This window comes from Ruditapes philippinarum, unplaced genomic scaffold, assembly GCF_026571515.1.
Source record: "Ruditapes philippinarum isolate M1 unplaced genomic scaffold, ASM2657151v2 ctg2942_1_1_1_1, whole genome shotgun sequence".
Taxonomy (NCBI): domain Eukaryota; kingdom Metazoa; phylum Mollusca; class Bivalvia; order Venerida; family Veneridae; genus Ruditapes; species Ruditapes philippinarum.
This window is the reverse complement of record NW_026854777.1, coordinates 56362-82581: the sequence shown is the minus strand read 5'-3', so window position 1 is coordinate 82581 and position 26220 is coordinate 56362. Positions and strand designations below refer to the sequence as shown.

Below are 26220 nucleotides of genomic sequence, written 5' to 3'. Positions count from 1 at the left end.
CAAAATTTGATATAAACTAACTTGATCATTATCACAGAATTTTCACTTTTTAACATGGTCATTTACTTTATTAATATAGTAGTGTGCTTGTACCATGTTCCATCATAAAAATTATAACTCCAATACACTAAGTGTAGAGTTTGTTAAGCTAAAATGGAAAACATCTTGATTTGTGATGAAAAGGTGCTGTTATTACAGCATTTCATGTATTATCAGGGGAGGTCATTCTGTTTTCCATATGGTAAAGGGAGACCACCTTGTATCAAAGGGACGCTCATTCTGTTCTCATTATTGTAAAGGGAAGTCACTCCATTCTCTGTAATATTACAAGATGTTTTCTATATTGTAAAGGGAGACCACTTTTGTTTCTGTATCATCAGGGGAGATTACCCTGTTCTAGACTATAAACTAATAATGTTTCTTCCAAACTAGAACAGAGTATAGAATAAAATTCTGTATTCTTGTTTGAAATGGACTATAGAATGTAAACATGTTTCTTTTTTTTTTTATAAAGTTGACACAGTTTATGGTGATGTAATCGTGTCGTCTGTATGATTGGGCACTTGCGCAGAAGGCAAGTTGTAATTCAGTTTTCTAAGATCTCATCATGAATAATATTCCAGTACACAGTACCCTACATAGAACATAATTAACTCTACACATATGTCATTTCAAAGTTTCATAAAAAGAAAAACTATAACTTGACTTGTTAGTCCATTGAGTTCTGTTCACAAAAGATTGTGGAATATAGATTTTCAGGAATTGAGGTTATAAAATGAAAGGAAAATTAAGAAACCTACAAAAGAATGAAATTTGTAAAACAACTTCAAAGAAGCTTCTTAGTCTCCTGTATGTAGAAAAAAGCAATATGGCATAATAAACATTAAGATAAATATCCGAATTGCTAAGCACAAATCTGTACTGAGGATTTATTAAACATCCAGGAAAAAAACAAGTCCTGACTGCTGGAAGTTTTTTACTCGAGTTCAAAGAACTGATGAGGTTTATTAAACACCCAGATTTGTGCATATCCTGTATTAAATCTGTGCTGAGGGAGTGAAATAAAAATCCAACACACAATTGGTACTGAGGGAGTTTATAACACACCCAACACAGAATTAGTACTGAGGGAGTTTATTAAATATCCAACAAAAAATTAGTACTGAGGGAGATTATTAAATACCGAACACAAAATAAATAGTAAGAGAGTTTGTTAAAAATCAAATACAAAATTAGAATAGTACTGAGGGAGTTTTTTAAACACACAACACAAAGTTAGTACTGAGGGAGTTTGTTAACGATCCAGTATTAAATCTGTGTTGATGGAGTATACAAACATACAGCATTGAATCTGTGCTGGATGGGTGAGGGATTAATTAACCAACTGTGAACAAGCAGTTATGAAAAGTTTTGTTATATCAATGGTAGAGCATTATGTATCTGTGTAGGGTAATGTGTATGATGTAGAAAGTTGTCATGTAGTAGCAACATCATAGTTTGTCATTGTTTACACGTTGTGACCCTTACCATCATAAAAGTGTAGTCAATCCCATATTTACTGACAATTTTACTGTGTTTTTACAGCCCTCTAATTGTTGTTCTGATAAAATGTTTTTCAAAAAAAGTTGTAGATCATTAAAGTCTGTTTCATTCTCATCCTGTATGTTACATAAGGTAGATATTTTATAGTCTGTTTTAAAATTGTTCAGTGACAATTTAGTTATTCTGTTCAAATTGAACCATAATCACCATTTTTAAATGTTTTAGATAAAAAAAATTATAATCAGTTTCAAAATATAATTGAACCACAAGCACTATTTTTAAATGTTTTCAAATAAAAACATTGCTTTTATTGCCTTTCCGAATCTTGTTCCATTTTAGAAAAAGGATTTTCAGTTTTAAAAACTTTCAAAGATAATTTGAAGCCCTTAAATAGTTGCATAAATCAATTTGTTATCATAAGATTTCTAAAATAATAAATAAAACAACATTTAATTCATTGCATTTTGATTCCATGTTGAAAATGTATGATTATCGGTTTATATTCTGGTAATCTCTAAATTGATCAATAATATTTTGTATATTATAGATGATTATATCATATTTATTTCTAAATTATGACATTATACATGATTTTATTTCACAAGTCATTTGATAATCCTTAGGTCAAAGACTTTTAATTCCCCTAAAGGGGGAGAAGGGAGTGTCAAATCCCCCTGAGGGGGGAAGGGTTTTACCATTGACTGATGTACGAATATAGCCATTTCAAATTAAATGCATATTGTAAGTAAGAAGCTGAAAGCTTTATGTAATTTCATTAAACCAATCTTTTCTGACATACCTTCATAACAGCAACCATCTAGTACCATCTTGACTTTTATATAAGTGCATATTGTGTTTTTGGATGATGAAGGGGAAAAATGAAATTTTTATTCCTAAAAACCATCTTTGTTAAGAAATCAAAATGTATATGTTACATTTAAACATCATTATGCATCATGTATAATCTATCTGTTGTTAGGTTGTAACAGAATCCCATTTCATTATTTTATAACAACGTTAAGAGATTTCATAAAATTGATTGTTATATTATTACAATTGATCATTGAGAGCTACACAGTATATATGTGTACATGATCTAAGACCATAAGAAAAATGAGCTGCGTCACAACAAAACCAACATAGTGCGTTTGCGACCAGCATGGATCCAGACCAGCCTACGCATCCGCGCAGTATGATCAGGATCCATGCTGGTCACTATCAGTTTATGTACTTGTTAAAGGGTTGGTAAACGAACAGCATGGACCCTGATCAGACTGCGCAGATGCGCAGGCTGGTCTGGATCCATGCTGGTCGCATACGCACTATGTTGGTTTTGTCGTGACACGGCTCATTAATATGTATGTTTACATATATGTGGCATAATATCATAGTTTATAAAAATATCATCTTTTATCATCGTCATAAATTGAGAGTTCTGTCACAACATTGTTGTTGGTCAAGTCTTAAAAAGAAAAATGAGTAACAACTTTTGTTGTGATTAACTTTTGGGAGTTTATCAAACAATTTGGTGATATACAATTATTATTGTGATTATTCATGGAGTAACCAATTACAACACTGGTGTATTATGGGTGCTTTGATGTTTTAAAAATACAAAATAAAACATTTAGATCATCATCACTATAATAATTCTGGACTGTTTGCAATTCTTACACCATCGGTGATCATTATTATAAATATCACTGATGTAAGGTTTTTATATTGGACGGAAGCAGGTTTTTTTTAACTGCTTGAACAGTTGGATGTTTTATCACAAATATTAAATATGTATTATCATTAGATTTCATTATTTAAAATGAGTGACCATTGGCCATTCAAACGAGTCATGTCAAATTTTATTCATGTGATTTTTTTTTCCTTATAGGAGTTAAATTTTTGTTTCCAGCGTAATTTCCAATTGTTATAGTTTAAGAAATTAGAGGGAATTTGTGTCAGAGAAAATTTATAAATTGTTAAACATGGATTTTTATTTTCTTCTTGCAACCAACAGTTTCATTTTTAAACAGAAAAAACAAACCCACCTGTATCTCAAGAAATGTTTTATTTTCAGACAATTTAAGTTTCTTCTTTTCTTTAATTGATGTAAAAGCGCAATAGACATTTTGGGGACTAGGAAATAAATTTTTTAATCTGAAGTAAATTTGTAGTCAAGTATTTTACCAAAATTTCATAATATTTCAAATTTAATTTTCCTCAGTGTTTCATCCTTTTAAATAAATTCAAATTAAACTTGATCTTTATTTGAAAATAATGCAAATATGATAGGTTTTAAAGATATCTCAATCAAATGTATTGATAAGAATTTTTTGTGTTCAAGTTAATGAAAATATATTCAAAAGCTGGCAAATATACTTTCTTTTTCTTCAGAAAAAGAACTTTAATAGTATATGAAAGTGTTTTTGACATCAAAATATTTTTTGTAGTCACAAAACTATGTTATTTATAGAATTTGAAATGATGATTTTATGTTTGTTTTAACATAATTGAAATAATTCCTATATTTAGCATCTAATAAATACCATTTGCATTTATATTTTGTTGTTGTTGATTTTCATGTTGAACAAACAAGTTTCAATATGTATTTAAACAAATTTACCAGCTTCTATATTCACACATACATGACCAGACTCTACAATGTTTGATTCGTAATTTCAGTATTTTGATTTTCGTTAAGCTATTAACATTCATGAAAGGGCTTGGTTCAAACCCAAATCCTGCTGGTGGCAACGGATTCCAGCCATGTGACCAGCAAGATCAGTCACTATATTTGTGCTGTCTCATCGTCATCTGCACTGTTCAGGCAGTACAGATTTTGCAATTCTCCCTAAAAAAGATGAATGGTTTTGCCAAGAATGAGGACCAACAAATCTTGCATATATTTAGAGTGTTGCATATATGAAGAGTGGAAAGTGTTAATTATATGAAGTCATAATGTGCAAGTCTAAAGCCAGTCGAAAAAACCTTTTAAAGTGCATCTTTGTATGTTATAATGTCCTTATATGTACCGCCGGTGCTAATATTTCAATTCTATGACAGTTCATGTTGCAAAACTAAATTTAGAAAATTAATTTCCTTCTAAGAAGACTAATATTGATAAGTCACATGCTGTGTTTCAGACAAAACCTGCAGTGAATTCATATGGCATAAACCACAAAATCATTAGTTTACAAAGACAGACAAAGAATTCATTTTTGGTTTTTCAATTGACATTGAGCTTCGTATTGGATTGTCGGCTTCGTATCGAATAGCCAAAGTATCACCCAAAACAAATTTAAGGAAAAAAACCCCAACAAATTATATCCTGCATATGAAATGGTACAGATTTAATTTGACAATCAGATCAAAGGGATTACTCATTCTCTAGGAGAGTTTACGATGACTCACAATGATCGTAACTCCGATCTATCAATTTCCTCACGATGTAAATATTTGCAATATTCTAAAAACAGAAGCATTGTTGATAATTCTGTCCGCTCAAACTCGAAAAAAGGTCAAGAAATTTGTTTTTTTGCGCAGACGTTGCGCAGATAAAAATATCAACACAGAGCTCTGACCTTTCCAAGAATATTCCATGTTCATAGGTCTATGATGAGTCTCTCTGTTATATGTAAAAATTGCCTCTACAATTATTTCTTCAGCTGACTGCTTTATTCTGTAAAATGTTACATTATTTTTATACCCCCAAAAACGAAGTTTGGGGGGGTATATAGGAGTCACCCGGTGGTCGGTTGGTCGGTCGGTCGGTCGGTCCAGACGTCCGTTCCATTTTCCTTGTCCGGACCATAACTTGAAGACTAATGGTTGGAATTCAATATAACTACATACAATGGTCAAACACATTGAGAGGAAGTGCAGTGCACAAGAACCATAACTCTATCTTGACTAATTACAGAGTTATTGCCCTTTGTTACTTTTCCTTGTCCGGGGCATAACTTGAAAACTACTGGTTGGAATTCAAAACAACTTCATACAATTGTCAAACACAATTAGGGGAAGTGCAGTGCACAAGAACCATAACTCTATCTAAAGTAATTACAGAGTTATTGCCCTTTGTTACTTTTCCATTGCTTTCTTTTGTCCGGACCATAACTTGAAGACTAATGGTTGGAATTCAATATAACTACATACAATGGTCAAGCACATTGAGAGGAAGTGCAGTGCACAAGAACCATAACTCTATCTTGACTAATTACAGAGTTATTGCCCTTTGTTACTTTTCCTTGTCCGGGGCATAACTTGAACACTACTGGTTGGAATTAAAAACAACTTTATACAATTGTCAAACACAGTAAGGGGAATTGCAGTGCACAAGAACCATAACTCTATCTAAAGTAATTACAGAGTTATTGCCCTTTGTTACTTTTCCATTGCTTTCTTTTGTCCGGACCATAACTTGAAGACTAATGGTTGGAATTCAATATAACTACATACAATGGTCAAGCACATTGAGAGGAAGTGCAGTGCACAAGAACCATAACTCTGTCTTGACTAATTACAGTGTTATTGCCCTTTGTTACTTTTCCTTGTCCAGGGCATAACTTGAAAATTACTGGTTGGAATTCAAATCAACTTCATACAATTGTCAAACACAGTAAGGGGAAGTGCAGTGCATAAGAACCATAACTCTATCTAAAGTGATTACAGAGTTATTGCCCTTTGTTACTTTTCCATTGCTTTCTTTTGTCCGGAGTATAACTTGAAGACTAATTGTTGGAATTCATTATAACTTCATACAAATGGTCAAGCACATTGAGAGGAAGTGCAGTGCACAAGAACCATAACTCCATCTTGACTAATTACAGAGTTACTGCCCTTTGTTACTTTTCCATTGCTTTTTTTTGTCCGGAGCATAACTTGAAGACTAATGGTTGGAATTCAATATAACTTCATACAATGGTCAAGCACATTGAGAGGAAGTGCAGTGCACAAGAACCATAACTCCATCTTGAAAAATTACAGAGTTATTGCCCTTTGTTACTTTTCCTTGTCCAGAGCATAACTTGAAAACTACTGTTTGGAATTCAATACAACTTCATACAGTTGTCAAGGACATTAAAAGGAAGTGCAGTGCATAAGAGCCATAACTCCATTTTGACAAAATACAGAGTTACTGCCCTTTGATACTTTTCCTTGTCTGGAGCATAACTTAAAACATACTGGTTGAAATTCAAAACAACTTAATACAATGGTCAAGCACAAAAAGAGGGAGGAAGTGCAGTGCACAAGAACTATAACTCCATCTTCAGTATTTATAGAGTTATTGCCCTTTGTTCCTTTTCTTTGTATTTCTGGACTTATTAATTCAATAAAACTTCTTCAATGGTCAACCACATTGAAAGGAAATGCAATATACAAGAACCACAACTATCTTTAATTGCCCACAACCATAACTCTATATTTCAATTCTTTTACAAGGTATTCTGTTACTAGTAACATCCTCATTTCCAAAGCAGTCTTGTGGGGGTATTAATCACATTTAGTGATAGTTCTAGTTTTTTTCATTTCGTGAGTGACACATCTAATCTTGTATTCTAGCTTATGATCCATTGTTGGTTCTCACTTTTAATTATTTAAGTCTTTAATTGTCAGTGCTATTTATGGAATGATCAATCCCTTCATTCTTAGAGACTTATGATCCATTGTCAGTGATCAACTACTGTGCCTTGTGATCTAGTCATTCCTGACATGATCTATTGTCAGTTCTGATCCATCATCAGTTCTGACTGGATCCATTGTCAGTAATGACATGATCACTTGTCAGTTCAGATTTTTGTTCCATTGTCAGTTCTGTCTTTTGATTCATTGTCAGTTTTGTCTTGTGATCCATTGTCAGTTTTGACTTGTGATCCATTTATCAGTTTTGACTTGTTATTCATTGTCAGTACTGACTTGTGATCCATTGTCAGTACTGACTTGTGATCCATTGTCAGTACTGACTTGTGATCCATTGTCAGTACTGACTTGTGATCCATTGTCAGTACTGACTTGTGATCCATTGTCAGTACTTACTTGCAATCACTTCACTTATGGACAACAATGTCAGTGATCAAGAAATTGGTCTTAACAATTAGTTTTTAAGGGCAATGGTGTTGTCAAGCATGTGATACACTGCCTGTTGATAAACTGTCTGCAACTTTATACCAATAATTATCAGTGAGTAATCAAGCATTTATCAGGAAACATTCAGCGAAAATACAAAAAAATCAAACATAAACAATTGTATGTCGCATATTGAATGCAGTGTCTACAGTAACTTTTTCCATAAGAAAGGACTAAAGCCATGGTCAAATCATTAAACAAATGAACCAGACGTCAACAAGATCCAAAAATGACAATATCTTAAATTATCTTTACATGCAATGTTACACAGGGGAGATCACTTCAAAAAGGAGTACAACAGAACTTCGTAATTCACTCTACCAATATTTTTTTTTTTGGAAGCAATATTTTGTATTTCACATGCCTAGCAAATGAAGAATGTTGTCAGGTGGCCTTTGAACAATAGTAAATTTTCTATGAGGAAATAAAATGTGAATTTTTTAGAGATGGGATTTCAAACAACTCCATATTTAAAGACGGTTTGTATCTCACAAGCAAACAAATAGTTTGGTATATTCTATTTTACAGAAAAAGCCTATATAAATCTTCAATATGTATACATGCAGGAATGATGCTGGATTCTCAGCTTAAACTTGTCTCTATTGATATTTTAATATGGACTTGCCAATAGCTTTTAGTTTGGGAAAGTCATTCAATAGTTTAATAGATTTCAGTATTAAGGTAGACCATGGGTAATGGGCACCATAAGGAACTGTAAAATTGACAACATAGGACAATTATATGTCTTCATGGTCACCTGTATGCAAAATTTAAATAAAATTTACCGTGTGGTTTATGAGTTATGGATATATTTCTGAACTAAGACTTTGCCATTAGAAGGGCTTATTTTCAGAAATGAGGAAACTGTAAATAATCTGTAATATCATCATTATAAAAAATGTTTTTCTATTGCTCATTGTTAAGAAACAAATAATAACATTCAGGTAACACATTACACAAGCAAAATGTTTGTTTCTAAACAAAATGTTCTTAATATGTATAAAAATGTTACCCTACCCCACCCACTTTTAACACTAATTTTACCATTTCCCTATCTAAAATGCCTTATTCAAAATATCACTAAAATTTATCGAAATGATGGTCTATTTTCAAAGTTTGCCTAAAATTTTTCAAAGGTATATTAGTTGATCATGCGAAATTTAAAATACTTTTACCGTGTAGTTTTCATTTTATCGAACTTTGAAAATATCTGGTATCATATTTAGCTATAAATTGTGGCATTATTTAGCAAAAAAAACCACCTAAAATAATTATATAATTTAAATCTAACTTTTTTTCTTCCATAAGGGATCAGAGAGATACATAAATAATGTTAAAAAGAAAAAAGGAAAGAAAAAAAGTTGCCCCTTCTGGGGTTTGAACCCACGCCCCTCAATTTCAATGTAGTTTACAAGCGATTCTAGCCTATTTAAATACTCTTCAAAGTGAAGGTAATGCATTACCCATGGTCTACCTTAAAATACAAGGACAAATATAAGAGTTTGGTTCTATAATTGTGTATTTGGTTGGGTTTTTTTTAACACCAACTTTATTATGGTCATGTTGACATTAAATTTTCTGCTTTCTTTTTGTGGATTTCAGGATACATCAGGCACTTAAATAGAACCACCAACCTTTCATAAGCTTGCTGGAGTGAGGTATATTATAAATAAGTTCTCAAGGTTATATTTTTGTTGTTATTTTTACAATGAAGGATTTATAATTATTTCTTGGAAAAATACATATGTGCATAACAGTATATAACAAGAAAAGCATTGATGCAAAGCATCAAAGGGCGTCCAAGCAAGAAATGCAGCAAGTGAAGATGAACTAGTACACATATGATGACAAGATATTCTTATAAACTACCAGAAATGTATATCACTTATGAATGAGCGGACGAAAGACATTGTTCATTATGAGCTAGAGATTAGAATATTACTTGTTATTTCTTTATGATCGTGGTTATTAATAGCAACGGATATACATGTATGCAATCATTTATAATCCATATGTGTAACGCATGATCAACACGTACGTACCACACCTTTGTAGTTGTCCCTTATTATGTTATCGCTATTAGCGAAGACCCCCTCTTAAGGTATCTGTTCACACTTTAATTAGTAAAAATGTGACACTGGTTATATTACCATGTTGATCATGTTGAGCATAATTGTTTATTATACAATAATTGTAATATCTATTAATTTTAATATAAAAAAATACAAATTTTATGAATATTGTTTTCTTTTCTTTTTTGTGTTTTATGTGCTATTTTAATACTGAGTTTTTACTACTCTTTTTTATTAAAATTGTAAAATAAATTTTAAGAATTCAATTGTCATATTGACCGACTATAAAATATAAGTCAAAGCTTAACTGGAAAACGTCAGTAAATTATGGTTTATCTTTCAATATATAATATTGTTTATTCTTAAACCATGTACATGTACATTTGTATTTTTCTTTATCATTTTTTAAATTATCAATCAATTGAATAATTCATAAAATCTAATTTGTAACTTTGAATAATTCCTCGGCATCTTTACTAAACACGGATAACAAATTAAATAAAATGTTTCAAAGTTGATAATGTCATTTTAATACCATAAAAATGTACCTTTTTCTCAATTATTGTACATATCACGGATTTATATTACATATCTGTGTATATATTTATTGTTTTTATCTCATATAGATAAAATGAAACATGCTATTGTTGTTGTTTTTTTCTAATTGTAACGATATCAAACATCTACTGAGACCGGACAATAAACGTGTGGTACTATTCGCCGGTCACTAGTAAATCCCGGTCAAGATAGACCGGGAGAGACCGATAGGAGTGATAAATAGATATATCTATAAATAGATTTTTGGAATATTTAGGTAATCAACTGATCATTCTATGATACATGTACAACAATAACATACCATGATAACCCACTGTGTACTACAAAATGATAAATAAAAAACACCGAAGAGCGCGATTTATTAACGGAAAAGGTTATTTCATTTGAAAATGTTTGCATTGCGAAATTCTCCAGTTCGCTATTCATTGTAACATATCGCGACATTTCATTCTTAATTAATAATCAAGCACCCTCATACCGATCGGAATGATCGGCTTTTATTATGACCGACTAAAAGGCTCGAGAAGCGCGACATTTCATTCTTAATTAATAATCAAGCACCCTCATACCGATCGGAATGATCGGCTTTTATTATGACCGACTAAAAGGCTCGAGAAGTTGCTGTCGCCCTTTCACAAAATCTGATTTCATTCCATAAGGGCGCTGCGCTTCGGCGCGGACGCCAATAATATAATTATAATAGATGAAGAAAACAAAAACATAAACTAAATGATTTATTCTATAGACATATTTTCATACAAATAAATACACTACAAGCATCTAATCATGTACACAATAGTTTTTCTTCTACTGCAGTATCTACAGTCATGTTTTACAAACCTTAACAGATAAAACATTACAATTATAATGTATAATTTGTTAAAATCTATACAGAAAAAGGAATTCATATAATACATATACTTATTTTTTCTGACCTTTTGATTCAATAAAGCAATGTGATCATATACACCTGTATATACAACATTTCTATTTGAAAACTATCATGTGGCTTTCATACATGTATGATCAGTTTTTGTTTAAACATATTTATATAAGTTAAACTGAGACTAAAGCTAACAGGTTATCTGGACCATACTCAAGACTGGTTACAAGAACTAACAAGTACATTTGAAGAAACATGGCTGTCACCCTCATAGGACTCAATTCTACAACCACTTAGTAACCTTACTATGAACAATTTGTACTTAAAAACAAATAAAACACCCCTACTATAATGCTAATCACCACACAAATTAAAAAAATAAAAATAATTTTACAAATCTGTTATAAATTTGTACTATAACTTCCTTGAACTATATAACTAGTATATTCTCATACAATTTACTGATTTGTCATCTTCGTTGTCAGAATAAAAACAAAAGTGACTGTAAAATTAAAAATCATTATCTTCTAATACTGCACAATTGTAACATAAATTATCATTGTATAATCGTGACTTTTATATAATCTATGTATCACATAAAACAGCTTTTTTACATGTTATATAACCATTATGTATTTCTTTGTATGACACAGGCATAAAAAGCTCAAAACAAATTTATTTTCATTCATTACAATGTGTTAAGTTATGTGATGATAGAGTCTAACACAAGTCATATTATATGATATAACATAAAATGTTATTAAATTTGTCCAAGAAAATATCAAACAAGCTTGCCAGAGACCTGCTTAAAATAATTTCTTGAGCTTGGGTTAATAAAATCTTATACATACATGTATGCTGTGAATTTATGGAGTAACTTTCATTAAAATAAAAAAAATTGTGCCATATATTTTTTTTGGGGGCCATGTGATATGATCATGTATAAACGGTTGTATGAAATGTAACCCTTGTCTAGCAGCTCGTATAATCTCACAAATCATTCTTACTGGCTCAAATAACTTGTCAAAATTATTTATAATTAATACAACAACAATGGGTATAATTTCATACCATGCACTTATTCACTACCAGCTATGATTCTACATCAATAACAAATTTCTTTGTAAGGAAATGAAAAAAAAAAGTTCTTACATATAAATGCACTGTTTAAAAAGGTCAGGACGTTAGCCATTTTTTTTGTTGGTAATTTTCATTGTTTCTCTATTGACTGTATATGATCAATGCTCAACTATAAATAATCAAAGAGGTTTCATACTTCATACAGAGGTTTAAACTTCTTTCACAAGACTATAAAACATGTGTAGTCTTGTTTATTTATATAACATTTGTATGTACATAAATTTTCACTGTTTTACAGTACACTTTCCCACGTGTCTATTCACAGAATCTATGCAAAGTAAATGTTCCTATACAACTTCAGTATATTACAACAGTTACTACAGTCACGTAGCTGCCCAAGTCTGCATGACATTTTCCTTGTCATCAACACTAACTTTGGGAACGGACGTTTTCTTCGCAATCAGGAGTCGACTCTGCTCAGCTTTCACTGTAACAAAAAACATATATACATGTTAGTACAGTGTATATAAAAACACCAAAGTTAAATATTGCACAGATAAGCTCATCACTACCTCTTAACAACATTTCCATCATTACTCATCACCTATGAGATTGCCCATGGATTCTATATAAGTTAAATGGCCATGGATTCTATATAAGTTAAATGGCCATGGATTCTATATAAGTTAAATGGCCATGGATTCTATATAGGTTAAATGGCCATGGATTCTATATAAGTTAAATGGCCATGGATTCTATATAAGTTAAATGGCCATGGATTCTATATAAGTTAAATGACCATGGATTCTATATAAGTTAAATGGCCATGGATTCTATATAAGTTAAATGGCCATGGATTCTATATAGGTTAAATGGCCATGGATTCTATATAAGTTAAATGGCCATGGATTCTATATAGGTTAAATGGCCATGGATTCTATATAAGTTAAATGGCCATGGATTCTATATAAGTTAAATGGCCATGGATTCTATATAAGTTAAATGGCCATAGATTCTATATAAGTTAAATGCCCATGGATTCTATATAAGTTAAATGCCCATGGATTCTATACTAGTTAAATGGCCTTGGATTCTATATAAGTTAAATGGCCATGGATTCTATATAAGTTAAATGCCCATGGATTCTATATAAGTTTAATGCCCATGGATTCTATGTAAGTTTAATGCCCATGGATTCTATACTAGTTAAATGGCCTTGGATTCTATACAAGTTAAATGTCCATAGATTGTATATCAATTAAATGTGCATGAATTCTATATAAGTTAAATGCTCATCAATTCTATATAAGTTAAATGCCCATGGATTCTATATAAGTTTAATGTCCATGGATTCTATGCAAGTTAGATTCTATGGTGTGTTTTTTCTGGTAGTTACTACTTACTTCTCAAAATAAATACGTTGTTCAATTAGCAACGACAGAATTTTCTTCATCTAATAGGGGCTTGAATCCCCATGATCACAAAGGCTTAGAAGATTAAGAGTCTGGATCATAATTAAAAATATCTGAATATGTATGTCTATATGTTTATTATACAATAGGCAGCTCAACTTGATAACAAAATGAACAGAATGTTCAGAATTCATAGCACAGCAAATCCATATCAAAACTTCAGCAGGTCATGGGTTAATTTGATATTTTTTTTTTTAATTTGTATAATCATTCCAAAACTTTGCATAACAATTGTATCAAACAAAATCTGTTTGATATTTGCCATGTAAAAATTATGTGAAAGTCACAGGAGTCACAGCATTTAAATCCACCACATGTAAGGGCCAATGACTCACATAAGAGTATGTTACATAAATATTTCATTTCAAATTTTAGTAAAATAAGATGTATATGTGAAACAGCACTGCCATGGGAAAATACAGCCTATGTTTTATGAAAATTACACAATAATTATATATACCTTTAGACATTGCTGTCCCTGTATCTTGAAACATGTCATCACCTTGTCTTAATTTCCTTCAAAACAAGCATAACAAAACATCAGTATTTAGTTCTTGCAACATGAAAATTTCAAGAAAAAGTCTATTCTAAAAAATTAAAACACTAAAATCTAATAGAAATAAGAAAGTAACAATGCAGGTTAGGGTCTTATAGAAAAAGTGCAAAATAGTCCTTGAAAATAGAAAACATAATTTGTTCTGTATAAAACCTAGCTCAATCCTGAGTGACAGTTGTGACCCTTTCTTTTCAGGGATATTAAGTTTAAACATTGAAAATACAGAGTTAATAAATATAATTTTCAATTACAACTGTACATTTCAATACATAATAGACCACTTACACATTTAGAGGTTTTGTGACGTAACTGACTGGGTTCTTGTTACGTCTGCTACGTTTCTCTGGTGACTCACATCCGTCATTATGTCCATCTAACTCAGCTTGTGACCTCTTTCTGACCTCAGTGTTTGAATCTTCTTTGACAAGGTGCTTGTTCCCAACCATAGTCAGACGTTTTTTTAACAGTGCTATTGCGCTGGGCTATCAGTCGAAAAATACAATGTAGATGTTGAGCAACAAAATATTTGCTTTACATTTGAAAATTCAATATATTTAACTATAATTGTATTATAAAATGTACAGATACTGGAATTAAACTGCATTATGAATGAAATGCAAAGTGACAAGGCTCTTTCCATTTAACAGAAAGTTCAACACAAAACGTGTATTAAACACTATCTTTCCAGCAATGCAGCATTCATGAAACATTTAAATTAATACAAAATGTTTAGAAATGATATTTTGAACTCACTTAGCTCTAAAGACAGTATGCCTACATATTTCTTTCATAAATGTTTGTTATTTATTTTTTTTAACAATGGACAGAAGATATTTAGCTTTATACACTTTATTCTTTACAAATAATTTGAATACTGAAATACAGTAATATAATAAAACATTAATTTTAACTGTCAGTAACAAATGATGTTTATGTATAAATGTGAAATATACTGGGAGAGGGTTTGAAGAAAAGAAGAAAAGAAAAAAAATGAAAATAACGGTTTAAGGGATTTGGGCTGTTGTTTAAAGAAAATGGGAAATTTACAACTATTTCCTATTGATTACTTTTCATTCATTGAATGCCATTTGAGGAATTCAACATGAACAGCACCAATCATTTTCATTATATACACATTTATAAGAGTAGAACAACAGTTTATACCTGGCTTTTTGATTTGTCTTCTTTAAGAACAGGTGTTTGTTCTGGTAAACGTTCAACTTTAGCTTTCTTTGTACTCCTCCCCGACGTTTTGGAACTCTTTTTCACTGTTTCTGGTAATGCTGCTGGTGTTACACTGAAAACGGAATGATTACATAAATACAAATTATATCACAGATGAAAAGATGCCAGATGGATGTTCATTTTGTTATGGTTGGGTTTTCAATTATTAATTATTGACTTTTTCAACTTTTTTTTTGCCTTGCACTTTTTTGGGAAGATTACACATATATTGTGTACTATAAATTTAAATGAGGTCTATAAAGGTTTGATTATATATAATATTTTGCTTTGCATACTTACTAGAAATTAGTATCAAGTCAATTTTAATCTAAGTCTTTTAAAGTTGTGATTGTTAAATCAGCTCATCAAAACTTCCTATAATTTTCACAATAAAACTGCATTTGAGTAATGTAAACTTGCTATATGAACAAAAACCTATCATATCTATATAAGATTTAACATATCAATTTAATTACCTTGACTTCTCAATTTCTTCATTGTCTAACTTATCTGCCTGAAAATAATAAAAATAGTACAGATTTTATAATACTGCATGTTTGTAACGTCATTTTTCATTGGATAATTGTGCCGTTTATATAGTTTTATATACACGGCTGCTGTCGATTCATGAAGAAATCTTACTTTTTATCCTTAAAAATGATGCTTGCTGTATTATAAATTCATTATAAAGATAGTTGACAGGTTACATGGCCGTATATAAATGGCTGTTTGCAATATATATTGTTATATTTACAAATAGCCGTTTAGGGCCATATAACCTGTCAACGATCTTTATAAATAATAATACACACAAGTGTATACACTCTAACACATGAGCACACACCTACCTTGATTGCTGGTAAGTATAACATCTGACAACTGAGTCAGGGAAATTATTCTTTGTCTTGGTGGTCTAGAACATAATAAAATCTAAAAGCAGAATTTCGAATCCATACACTTTGTATTTCATCTTATATGCAAGCAACTTTTTGCTATATATATACATGTTTGAAAGAAAATCTTAATCTGTAAAGAAAACTTCATATGTCACATAATGTGAAGAAAAAAATGTGTAAAACTGTATTCTTAAAAATCTGATATATCATTCAAATCAACAGCTTTGTAAGTTGCAGAGATGTAATCATGTTAAATACCAATACTTACTATGTTCATCCTTGATTTTCCAGTCTTTTCTGGCTCGGCAGCTTTCCTTTTCTTTGTAGACTTCTTTGTAGATTTTGTTGATTTTTTTTCTTCAGGTTTTTTAATTACAAGAGGAGATTCAGGAATGATTTCAACATCATTTAAACAGTTTGAGATCGACTTTTCTATTTTATCCCCAGTGCCAACTTCCTTATTTTCACAATCCTCATCATCTGTGATTTTTAAAGCCTTGCCTCTTCTCTTGTTGATGAAATCAAGATGTCTTCCAATTTTCTCCTCTATATTATCTTCTTTAATTCTCTTATTCTCTGATTTTTTATTTTTAGATTTACTTTCACTGTTTTTCTTAGGGCTATTGTCATCATCATCATCATCATTATCATGACATATAGACTTGACATGTCTGCGAGACCTACGATGTTCAATTTTTTCTACTTTCTCAGAGTCTGATTCAGTTTCCACAATCTTAGCCTCTAGTTCATCACATGAAGCTTTCCTAAAATGTTCACTATTTTCTTTATTACTACTTTCATCACTTTTATCTGAATCTAAAACAACAATAATACTAGCATCTTCACTTTTTTCCAAGCCAGCCAGTTTTTCACCTTTTCCTTCCAGTTCATTGTCCAATTCATCATTTTTTATTTCAAATGTTTTTCTACTTCTCATAGATCTTGACCGGGATTTTCTCTGTAGGACAGGACTTTCATCAACATCAGAATCATCATCATTAATTGGTTTCCTAATCTGTGACTTGGACCTTCCAGATCTACGAGGACCAGCACTGGAATTACATAATTCTAAATCTGTATGTTCAGCATTTTCACTTTTAGATCTATTAGCATCTAACCCACTATCCTCAATTTTATGTCTGGCTCTTGAACGTGATCTGCCCCTTCTAACTTCTTTAAGATGCAATTCTTCTCCATTTTCAGACTCAGGCTGTTTTGATTTAGATCTACCACTTCTGTTTTCTATCTTTTCTCTACTCTTGGTTACAATTTCTGCTTGTTCATTTTCGATTTCAACAATTTCTTCTTTATCATGATTTTCCCCTTTTGTTTCATCCTTCAAAACTCTTCCTCTGGATCTAGACCGACAACGCTTACTTAATGACTGTTTTTCTTCTTCCTCAAAATCCTCATTGCTATCTTCTGGTTTTGAAGTTGACTTTGACCTGTTTGTCTTTTCGGTTATTTCCTCTTTTTCATTTTTACGGCTTCTTGATTTTGATCTACCTCTGGATTTCACTTCTTCGATTTCATCATTTTCAGCCTTGTCTGCAGCTCTTTTACGAGATTGTGAACGACCACGCCTCACAGTTGTTTGCTCATCATCAGTCTTCCTACTGCGAGATTTTGACCGTCCACGAGATTTCCCTCCTGGTACCCAATCATCATCATCATCCTCATTTTTACGGGATTTTGAACGGGATCTGGATTGAGACTTAGCTCGTTTAGATGATGGATTCTCATCCGGACTACAGCCTTTGAGAGGAGCATAATAAACCTGTCCATCTGATAAAGGTTCTGGCACATTCTTCTTATCTTTGAAACTGTTAAAGCTCACCGGAGCAGCTGCAACACTTTCATTCATTGACAGATCATAAACATTTTTTGTTTTAGCAGCGAGTTTATCTAGAGGCATGGTAGGGGTTCTGTCTCCAAAGTTAAACATATCTCTATCAGATCCAGTCTTCCTCTCCTCCTTTTCTGGTGTTACTGCTTTCTTTTTCTTAGACCTGGCTTTGCTGATCTTTTCTGGGACAGGTTTCCTAGATCCATCTGCTTCTTTGCGACCAACACTAAATGTAAACACTCCTGGTTTCTTTGTTCTTACTTCAACTGCTGCAGTTTCAACTGACTCATGCTGTGACTTTGTGTCTTTTTCAGTTGCTGAACTTGTAGCACTTTTACTATTCGCTGAATCAGTGTGGTCATCTGAGTCTGTTATAGACTCCATTGGATTTATTGGGCTATTTTTCTCTGACCCTCTTAAAGTTTGAAGCAGCTTAGTGCTGTCAATTACAGAGGTGAATTCCATCTCTGAATTGAAATAAGTTGTAGGTTCATCAGAAAATATAGGTTCCGGGAGAGGCGAACTTTCTGCTGGTCTTTTTTCAAGGCTTTCTCTAAATCTTGCCAGAAAAGCTAAACTGTCAACCTTCTTTTCAGGGCTAGCACTTTCTACATTGATGTGAACAGGACTTCGAAGGAGAGTTTTTGTTGGCTTGAAAGGGTTTTCTACAGTGTCATAACCCATTCCCTCTTCATTCAAAGGCTTCTGTGGACTTCTCTGGATATTTGCACTCTTTGGAACAAATGGATTTTCTGTAGCATAGGTTTCTCTACGTTTCATCTTTGATGAGGTTGTATCAAATTTTGGTTTTACACTCTTATTGTCTTTCATACTATTTTTAACAGAATTAGTTTTAACTACATTTTTCTTTCCCTTTGTACCTGTTTCAGGAAAAGCTTGAGGCTTTACAAATGTTTCTTTCCTCTTGTTTTCCTTTTCTTTTGTTTTAACTTTTGGATCAGAAGACTGTTTCTGTAAAACAAACGTTTCTCTCCTTTTCTCAGCAGTAATTGGTGACCCAGATACCAAATCTGCCGCAAAGTTTCCACCAAATCCAAATGCACTTATATCACCATCAATGTTATTGTCTTTTCCATCAAGTGTTTTATCATTTTCCATTCTTTTTACTTTACCATCAGTTACAAGTGATGCTTCAGATTCATTCCCTTTCTCTTTCATTTTTGAACCCTTTTTGTCTTTTATTTTACCACTCTCTTTCTCTTTTATTGACTTTTCATCATTTTGCCTATTACTTTTTGATCTGGATTTTTCCTTCTCTTTATCAGAATAATCCTTTTCTTTCACTGGTGCCTCTTTACCTTTTAGTTCCTTCTGAATTGTTTCAGATTTGGAGGTGTCTGAACTGATTTCCTGAGCAGGAGTAGTATTTATAGAGACTGGTTTAGGCTCTGAATACATGAGAACTCTCTGGGGAAGTTTAGACAAAGGCTGAGCAGGGGCTGCTTCAATGGGACTAATCTCTGCAATTGTTTCATCCACTGAAATTAACAGAAAAAAGCATGGATGAATTATATTTTTTATCAATATTCATTTTAAATACTTTCTAGAGTATCAATTAATTGCTATTTAATAACAGGAATTCTAAAACAATATATATACAATATTTCTCCTTTAAACATGTAGTTAAGTAACCAATTTATATTAAGCAGGTATAATTCATTCCCCAAGTACATTTATACAGTAATTTCTTTAATTAAGTGCATTTGGTAACAGGTTATGGCATGTGAGACGCAGTATCTCTTGTTTTTACCCTTTAAATAAATTACATAACAAATAGTTATTTGTAAGAAAAAAAATCTAAATATATTTCTACAGTGATTTACACAAAGTACTTGTAAACTTATGTACTTTTTTTCCTCGTACAAATTTCATCAAAGTTTTGATATCTGATTACTATAGGGTATTGTTTGTTATTACTTAAACTAAGTTTCTCTTTGACCTACTCTCATATAAGTTGAACCCTAAAAATATATGAAAAGCTTACATAAAAGAGAGAATCACTTTGACCTGAATCTCCTTACAGGTCAATGTATTTTCATATGTTTAAATCATTAAAATGACATCCACATTCAGTAGTATGTATTTGTTCATACAAAGGCTCTATTTTATATTATAAAGATGTAATTGTTTGTATGCTGATATCTGGGATCACTGACATATGATGAACCAATGCAGTGGCATAATTTGATAAGAAATCTGTACATGGCTTTTTTACCCTAAATTATGAAAAGGGCTGGGTCTTTTTAATTTGTAACAAGAGCTGTCGGTAGGACAGCAACGCTCGACTATTGTAAGTGCTTGATAGTAAAAAAAAATGCTTGATACAATTACCTCCTCCTGTTAACAGGTTGGGGTAATGATGGTGAACAAGTGTGCAAAGTTTCAAAGCCATATGTCAATGGACTTTGAAAATATTTGAACTATTACAAAAACTTTAACATAAATTCTAAGTCGAAAAAGGGGCATAATTCTGTCAAAATGCTTGATACAGTTACCTCCTCCTGTTTACAGGTCGGGGTCATGATGGTGAACAAGTGTGCAAAGTTTCAAAGCCATATGTCAATGGACTTTGAAAATATTTGAAGTATTACAAAAACTATAACGTAAATTCTAAGTTGAAAAAGGGGCATAATTCTGTCAAAATTCTTGATACAGTTACCTCCTCCTGTCTACAGGTTGGGGTCATGATGGTGAACAAGTGTGCAAAGTTTCAAAGCCATATGTCAATGGACTTTGAAAATTTTTGAACTATTACAAAAACTTTAACGTAAATTCTAAGTTGAAAAAGGGGCATAATTCTGTCAAAATTCTTGATACAGTTACCTCCTCCTGTCTACAGGTTGGGGTCATGATGGTGAACAAGTGTGCAAACGTTCAAAGCCATATGTCAATGGACTTTGAAAATATTTGAACTATTACAAAAACTTTAACGTAAATTCTAAGTCGAAAAAGGGGCATAATTCTGTCAAAATGCTTGATACAGTTACCTCCTCCTGTCTACAGGTAGGGGTCATGATGGTGAACAAGTGTGCCAAGTTTCAAAGCCATATGTCAATGGACTTTGAAAATATTTGAACTATTACAAAAACTTTAACATAAGTGGTTACGCCGACGCGGACACCAACGCCGACGCTCGGGTGACAACAATAGCTCTACTTATTCTTATCGAATAGTCGAGCTAAAAAGTAAAGCGCAACATTTCTTTAAAAATTGAGAAATTTCCGAATAATTATCCATATGATTGTAAAAGTAGAAATGGGATATTGACATAATTTGTGAAAGTCAATTGAGTTTATCAATATTCATAATCCAACAGTTAATGCCACATGCATAATGCAACATAAAATCGATTTTTCTGTTTGAGAAATCTTAAAACAAATAATTTAAAACTTAGAAATACCTGACACAAGAGGATGAGCATTGTAGAATTCCTCATCTATCATAGATTGCTCTGCTATTAAACTCATATCAGACTCATGGCTATAACTGTTGAATACCCTACCACCAGGTGGCGCTGTAAATTCATCAGCCTTGGATAAGTATTTCGCCATTAAGTCATCTTTATTTCCAATCTCCTTTAATGAAGTCCTAGAATTAGTAGAAAATCTATCTCATTGAAGTATTATGCAAACAAAATACTTTTTAAGTTTTTAGGCATCTTTACTCTGCTTTTTTGCAGAACACAGTATTTGCAATTGCTTACCTAAATAATTGACTTTTTTGCACAAAAAACTGTAACCAAATATAGGCATTTTCCCCAGGTCACGGAACAGTTAAAATTCCCAATTTTAACCCTTACCCTGTTGGGTCTTTCCCACCAGTATAGAACCAGACTAGCCGGCACATCTATGCAGTCTAACCAGGCTCTTTAATGATGACTGACACTTAATTCTTTTTATCTTGATATTCCAAAAATTGATAATGAACAGTTATAAAAACAAGAGGGCCATGATGGCCCTGGGGTCGCTCACCTGAACATAGGCCCCCAGGGCCGGGCCAGTTTAAACCAAAGGGCTTTTATTTGAACAAACTTGGAAGACACCCATTAAAAGATATTTCATGATGTTAAGTTTTTACTATACACAAATAATGAATAACAATGACTTTTGCCCCCTCCCCCCTCTCCCTGGCAGGGCCAATTTTGACCCAAGGGCTTTTATATGAACAAACTTGGTAAACATCCATTAGAACATGTTTCATGCTAAATATCTTAGCTCTAGCTCTTTTGGTTCTTTAATAGAAGATTTTTAACTTTTTACTCTATGTATATAGGGAAAATCAATAACCCCTGGGACAGGGCCAATTTTGACCCCAGGGCTTTTATTTGAACAAATTTGGTAGACACCCATTAGAATATGTTTCATGCTAAATATCTTAGCTCTAGCTCTTTGGGTTCTTTAAGAGAAGATTTTTTTGAGTTTTTACTATATGCACATAGGGAAAATCAATGACCCCCTGGGGCTGGGCCAATTTTGACCCCAGGGCTTTTATTTGAACAAACTTGGTAGACATCCATTAGAACATGTTTTACGCCAAATATCTAAGCTCTAGCTCTTTGGGTTTTTTAGAAGAAGACTTTTTTAAGTTTTTACTATATGCATTTAGGGAAAATCAATGACCCCTGGGCGGGGCCAATTTTGACCCAGGGTTTTTTATTTGAACAATCTTGGTAGACACTCATTAGAAGATGTTTCATGCTTAATATCTTAGGTCTAGCTCTTTGGGTTCTTTAAAGAAGATTTTTTTAAGTTTTTACTATATGCAATATAGGGAAAATCAATGACCCCCTGGGGCGGGGCCAATTTTGACCCCAGGGCTTTTATTTGAACAATCTTGGTAGACACCGATTAGAAGATGTTTCATGCTAAATATCTTAGTTCTAGCTCTTTGGGTTCTTTAAAAGAAATTTTTTTTTAAGTTTTTAGTATATGCATATAGGGAAAAATCAATGACCCCCTGGGGCGGGGCCAATTTTGACCCCAGGGCTTTTATTTGAACAAAACTTGGTAGACATCCATTAGAACATGTTTCATGCCAAATATCTAAGCTCTAGCTCTTTCGGTTCTTTAGAAGAAGATTTTTTAAGTTTTAACTATATGCATATAGGGAAAATCAATGACCCCCTGGGACGGGGCCAATTTTGACCCCAGGGCTTTTATTTGAATAATCTTGGTAGACACTCATTAGAAGATGTTTCATGCTTAATATCTTAGCTCTAGCTCTTTGGGTTCTTTAAAAGAAGATTTTTTTAAGTTTTTACTATATGCATATAGGGAAAATCAATGACCCCCTGGGGCGGGGCCAATTTTGACCCCAGGGATTTTATTTGAACAATCTTGGTAGACACTCACTAGAAGATGTTTCATGCCAAATATCTAAGCTCTAGCTCTTTGGGTTTTCTAGAAGAAGATGTTTAAAGTTTTTTCTTTTGGTTGCCATGGCAACCAGAGTTCTGCATGGAATGGAATTCTTTGAACAACTTTGTTAAGGCTTCACACAAGAAACATCCCTGTGAAGTTTCATTATGATCTGCCTGATGGTTTCAGAGGAGATGTCGTTTGAAAAGTGTGAACGGACAACGTACGACGGACGACGTACGACGGACGAAGAGTGATCCTAATAGCTCACCCTGAGCATATGCTCAGGTGAGCTAAAAAATTGGAAGTTAAGAAATTCATCAGATGGAGAATATTCAGGCTGTCCAGCACCTTCTGACAAAAAATTAGGGCAAATTTTAGGGCAATTTTTAAAAAAAATTAGGGCTAAAATTAGGAATTTTATGGTAAATAAAAGAAATTTTAGGGCTAAAATTTGGAATTTCATAACTAAATTATGACCTCAAAACACCATGATATGGGCTCAACTTTGCATATTTGACTCAAAAGTAACTCACAAATAATGCTCTAGTTCAGTTATAGCAAAGGTCTTACCAGTGTTCCATAGTCACCAGTGAATAAATGGATTCACTGGTCAACTGCCTTTAAAAAGAGCTGAAAAACTACATTAAAACATAACTAGAATGAAAACATTTTCAAAGTTATAAGTATCCCTGAACAACCAATATTCAATTACCTAAGCTATGATTAGCTAATAATAAATGGAAGGGGAAATTATGCTTTAAATTTATTTTAGCTATAAATGCATTTATTATCAACATTTATCATTTGAAGGTTGGTACATTTTAATCAAGTCTTGATCTTTCTTAAAAAAATAATAAAAACATTATGACCCACTCAAATCATTCCCAGGAATATTAAAACTTAAATTCAAACAGCAGGGTATACACCTATGAAGAATTTGTTCAAGATAAATCAGGCTACTAAAAATTGTAGAAATTTCACAACAGTGTCAGTTTTTTCAATGATTTTCAACAGTTTTTTTCCAGATTTTAAAAAACTTACATTATATGTTATAACATATGTTCAGTACATGTTAATGTATACGAAGGTGTCACTTCTTAGTACCCTAATTGGGTAGCAAAATGGTTAAAGCATCCAATCATTACTGCCAGTTTACCTTACCCACTTTATAATTAGCAAAGGAAACTTGTCTAGATCTGCCAGCTAGTATCACTTACAAAAGATCTGTTCTACAGTCATCACTTGAAAATAACTTGATTACAAATTAACATTTTATTAATAAGGACCCCTTCATAAAGTTTAATGAAATTTAGTGGTTCATCATGTAAATAGTTTCTTTAAATACACTTAAGACTGAGGTAAATGGTAAAAAATCTATAGCCAATAAAAATGTAACTTCCTTGGAAATTTTTTTATCACAATTTTAAACAGGTGATTATTTTGATATAGTCAAAGTCGGACAATTTTCATTTTTCCATTTAAAACAAACAGTTTCTTATTATTTTTCTGATAATATCTGGAAATTAATCAAGTATGGCATTTCTGCAGGAGTTGAAGTAAATACAACATGTGACTTTATGCAATTTAGTCAGACATGACATCAGCTCCACTGACTGTGTTCGAATATTGATTGAAACATGGTTGTTTCGCGATATGTTTATCACAAAAGATAAAAAAATAGGAATTTAAGTGAAAAAATAGGGCTTTTTTAGGAATTCCCTTTGAATTTTTCATTTTTTTAGGAATTTTAGCCAAACTGAAAAAAATTAGGATTTTTTAGGAATTTTAGGGACGCTAGACAGCCTGAATATTATAAAGTTGTCTATGCAAAATCTTAAAATTGTGAAGACCAGCTCCATGTCTTACTGACTGTTTACATGTGAATTATGAAAATGCCATGTATATATACATTTTTTTAATTATCATCATCTGAAAAAAGCTAAATTATTCCAATATTTATATGCTTACCATGATAAAATCTTCAAACTTAAATGACGAGGTTATGACAAACATTGTTACCATCCTACGGGCAGGTTACCTTAGGATGGATATTACAATGCAACATGACAGATCTCATGGATAAATGAACCGCAGAAACTCCTCAGACTTGATACCGCTGTTAACAGTTATCCCCCTGAGGCAGATATTTTATTTTGAACTGGCAGTCAGTGTATAAATCTTTGTTGTTAATTGTTAAAGTTGTTAATTTTCAAACATATCACAAAACCAGTATATTTATTAAGGTAGAACATTTTTTTGGTTGGGTTTAACATTGCACAAACATTGTAAAGGTCTTATGGAGACTAGATTAAATGGTGGCGAAAGACCTCAGATGCCCCTCGTGCAGTCTTTAAGACACAGGTAGATACCCGAGTACAACCACTGACATTCCATCACCTAGCTACACAGCTTCCACACATGAAAGAATCCAAAATCTCTGGCAGAATTTTTCTCTTAAATTTGAATATTTTTACCTTGAAGTTGACTTATTCATTGAAGAATTGTTGCCAAGAGAAGATGATCTAAAACTGTGGTCTTTTTTCCCCTAGAACCCAAAAAACTGGAAAATTTATCATCCCTTTCTTGGTTA

The 26220-nt window shown here is 32.3% G+C and overlaps 1 protein-coding gene across 1 annotated transcript; it reads right to left on the bottom strand.

Moving 5' to 3' along the window:
* Window positions 1-11013: 11013 nt before the first annotated feature.
* Window positions 11014-26156, bottom strand: LOC132741042 (serine/arginine repetitive matrix protein 2-like). The gene is made up of 8 exons (XM_060729123.1): window positions 26105-26156; window positions 21671-21858; window positions 16672-19748; window positions 15984-16021; window positions 15448-15580; window positions 14569-14765; window positions 14188-14243; window positions 11014-12742 (listed from the first exon to the last, which is right to left on the bottom strand). The coding sequence occupies exons 1-8, from the start codon at window positions 26122-26124 to the stop codon at window positions 12639-12641; spliced, it is 3813 nt and encodes a 1270-aa protein (XP_060585106.1). The 5' UTR covers window positions 26125-26156; the 3' UTR covers window positions 11014-12638.
* Window positions 26157-26220: the final 64 nt, after the last annotated feature.

Coding starts and splice junctions, on each gene's coding strand:
- LOC132741042 (XM_060729123.1), bottom strand. CDS start 26,124: ATGAATAAGTCAACTTCAAG. Junction 19,749..21,670: donor TGCTCATCCTCTTGTGTCAG/GTATTTCTAAGT, acceptor TGTTAATTTCAG/TGGATGAAACAATTGCAGAG. Junction 15,581..15,983: donor GAAGAAATTGAGAAGTCAAG/GTAATTAAATTG, acceptor TTCCGTTTTCAG/TGTAACACCAGCAGCATTAC.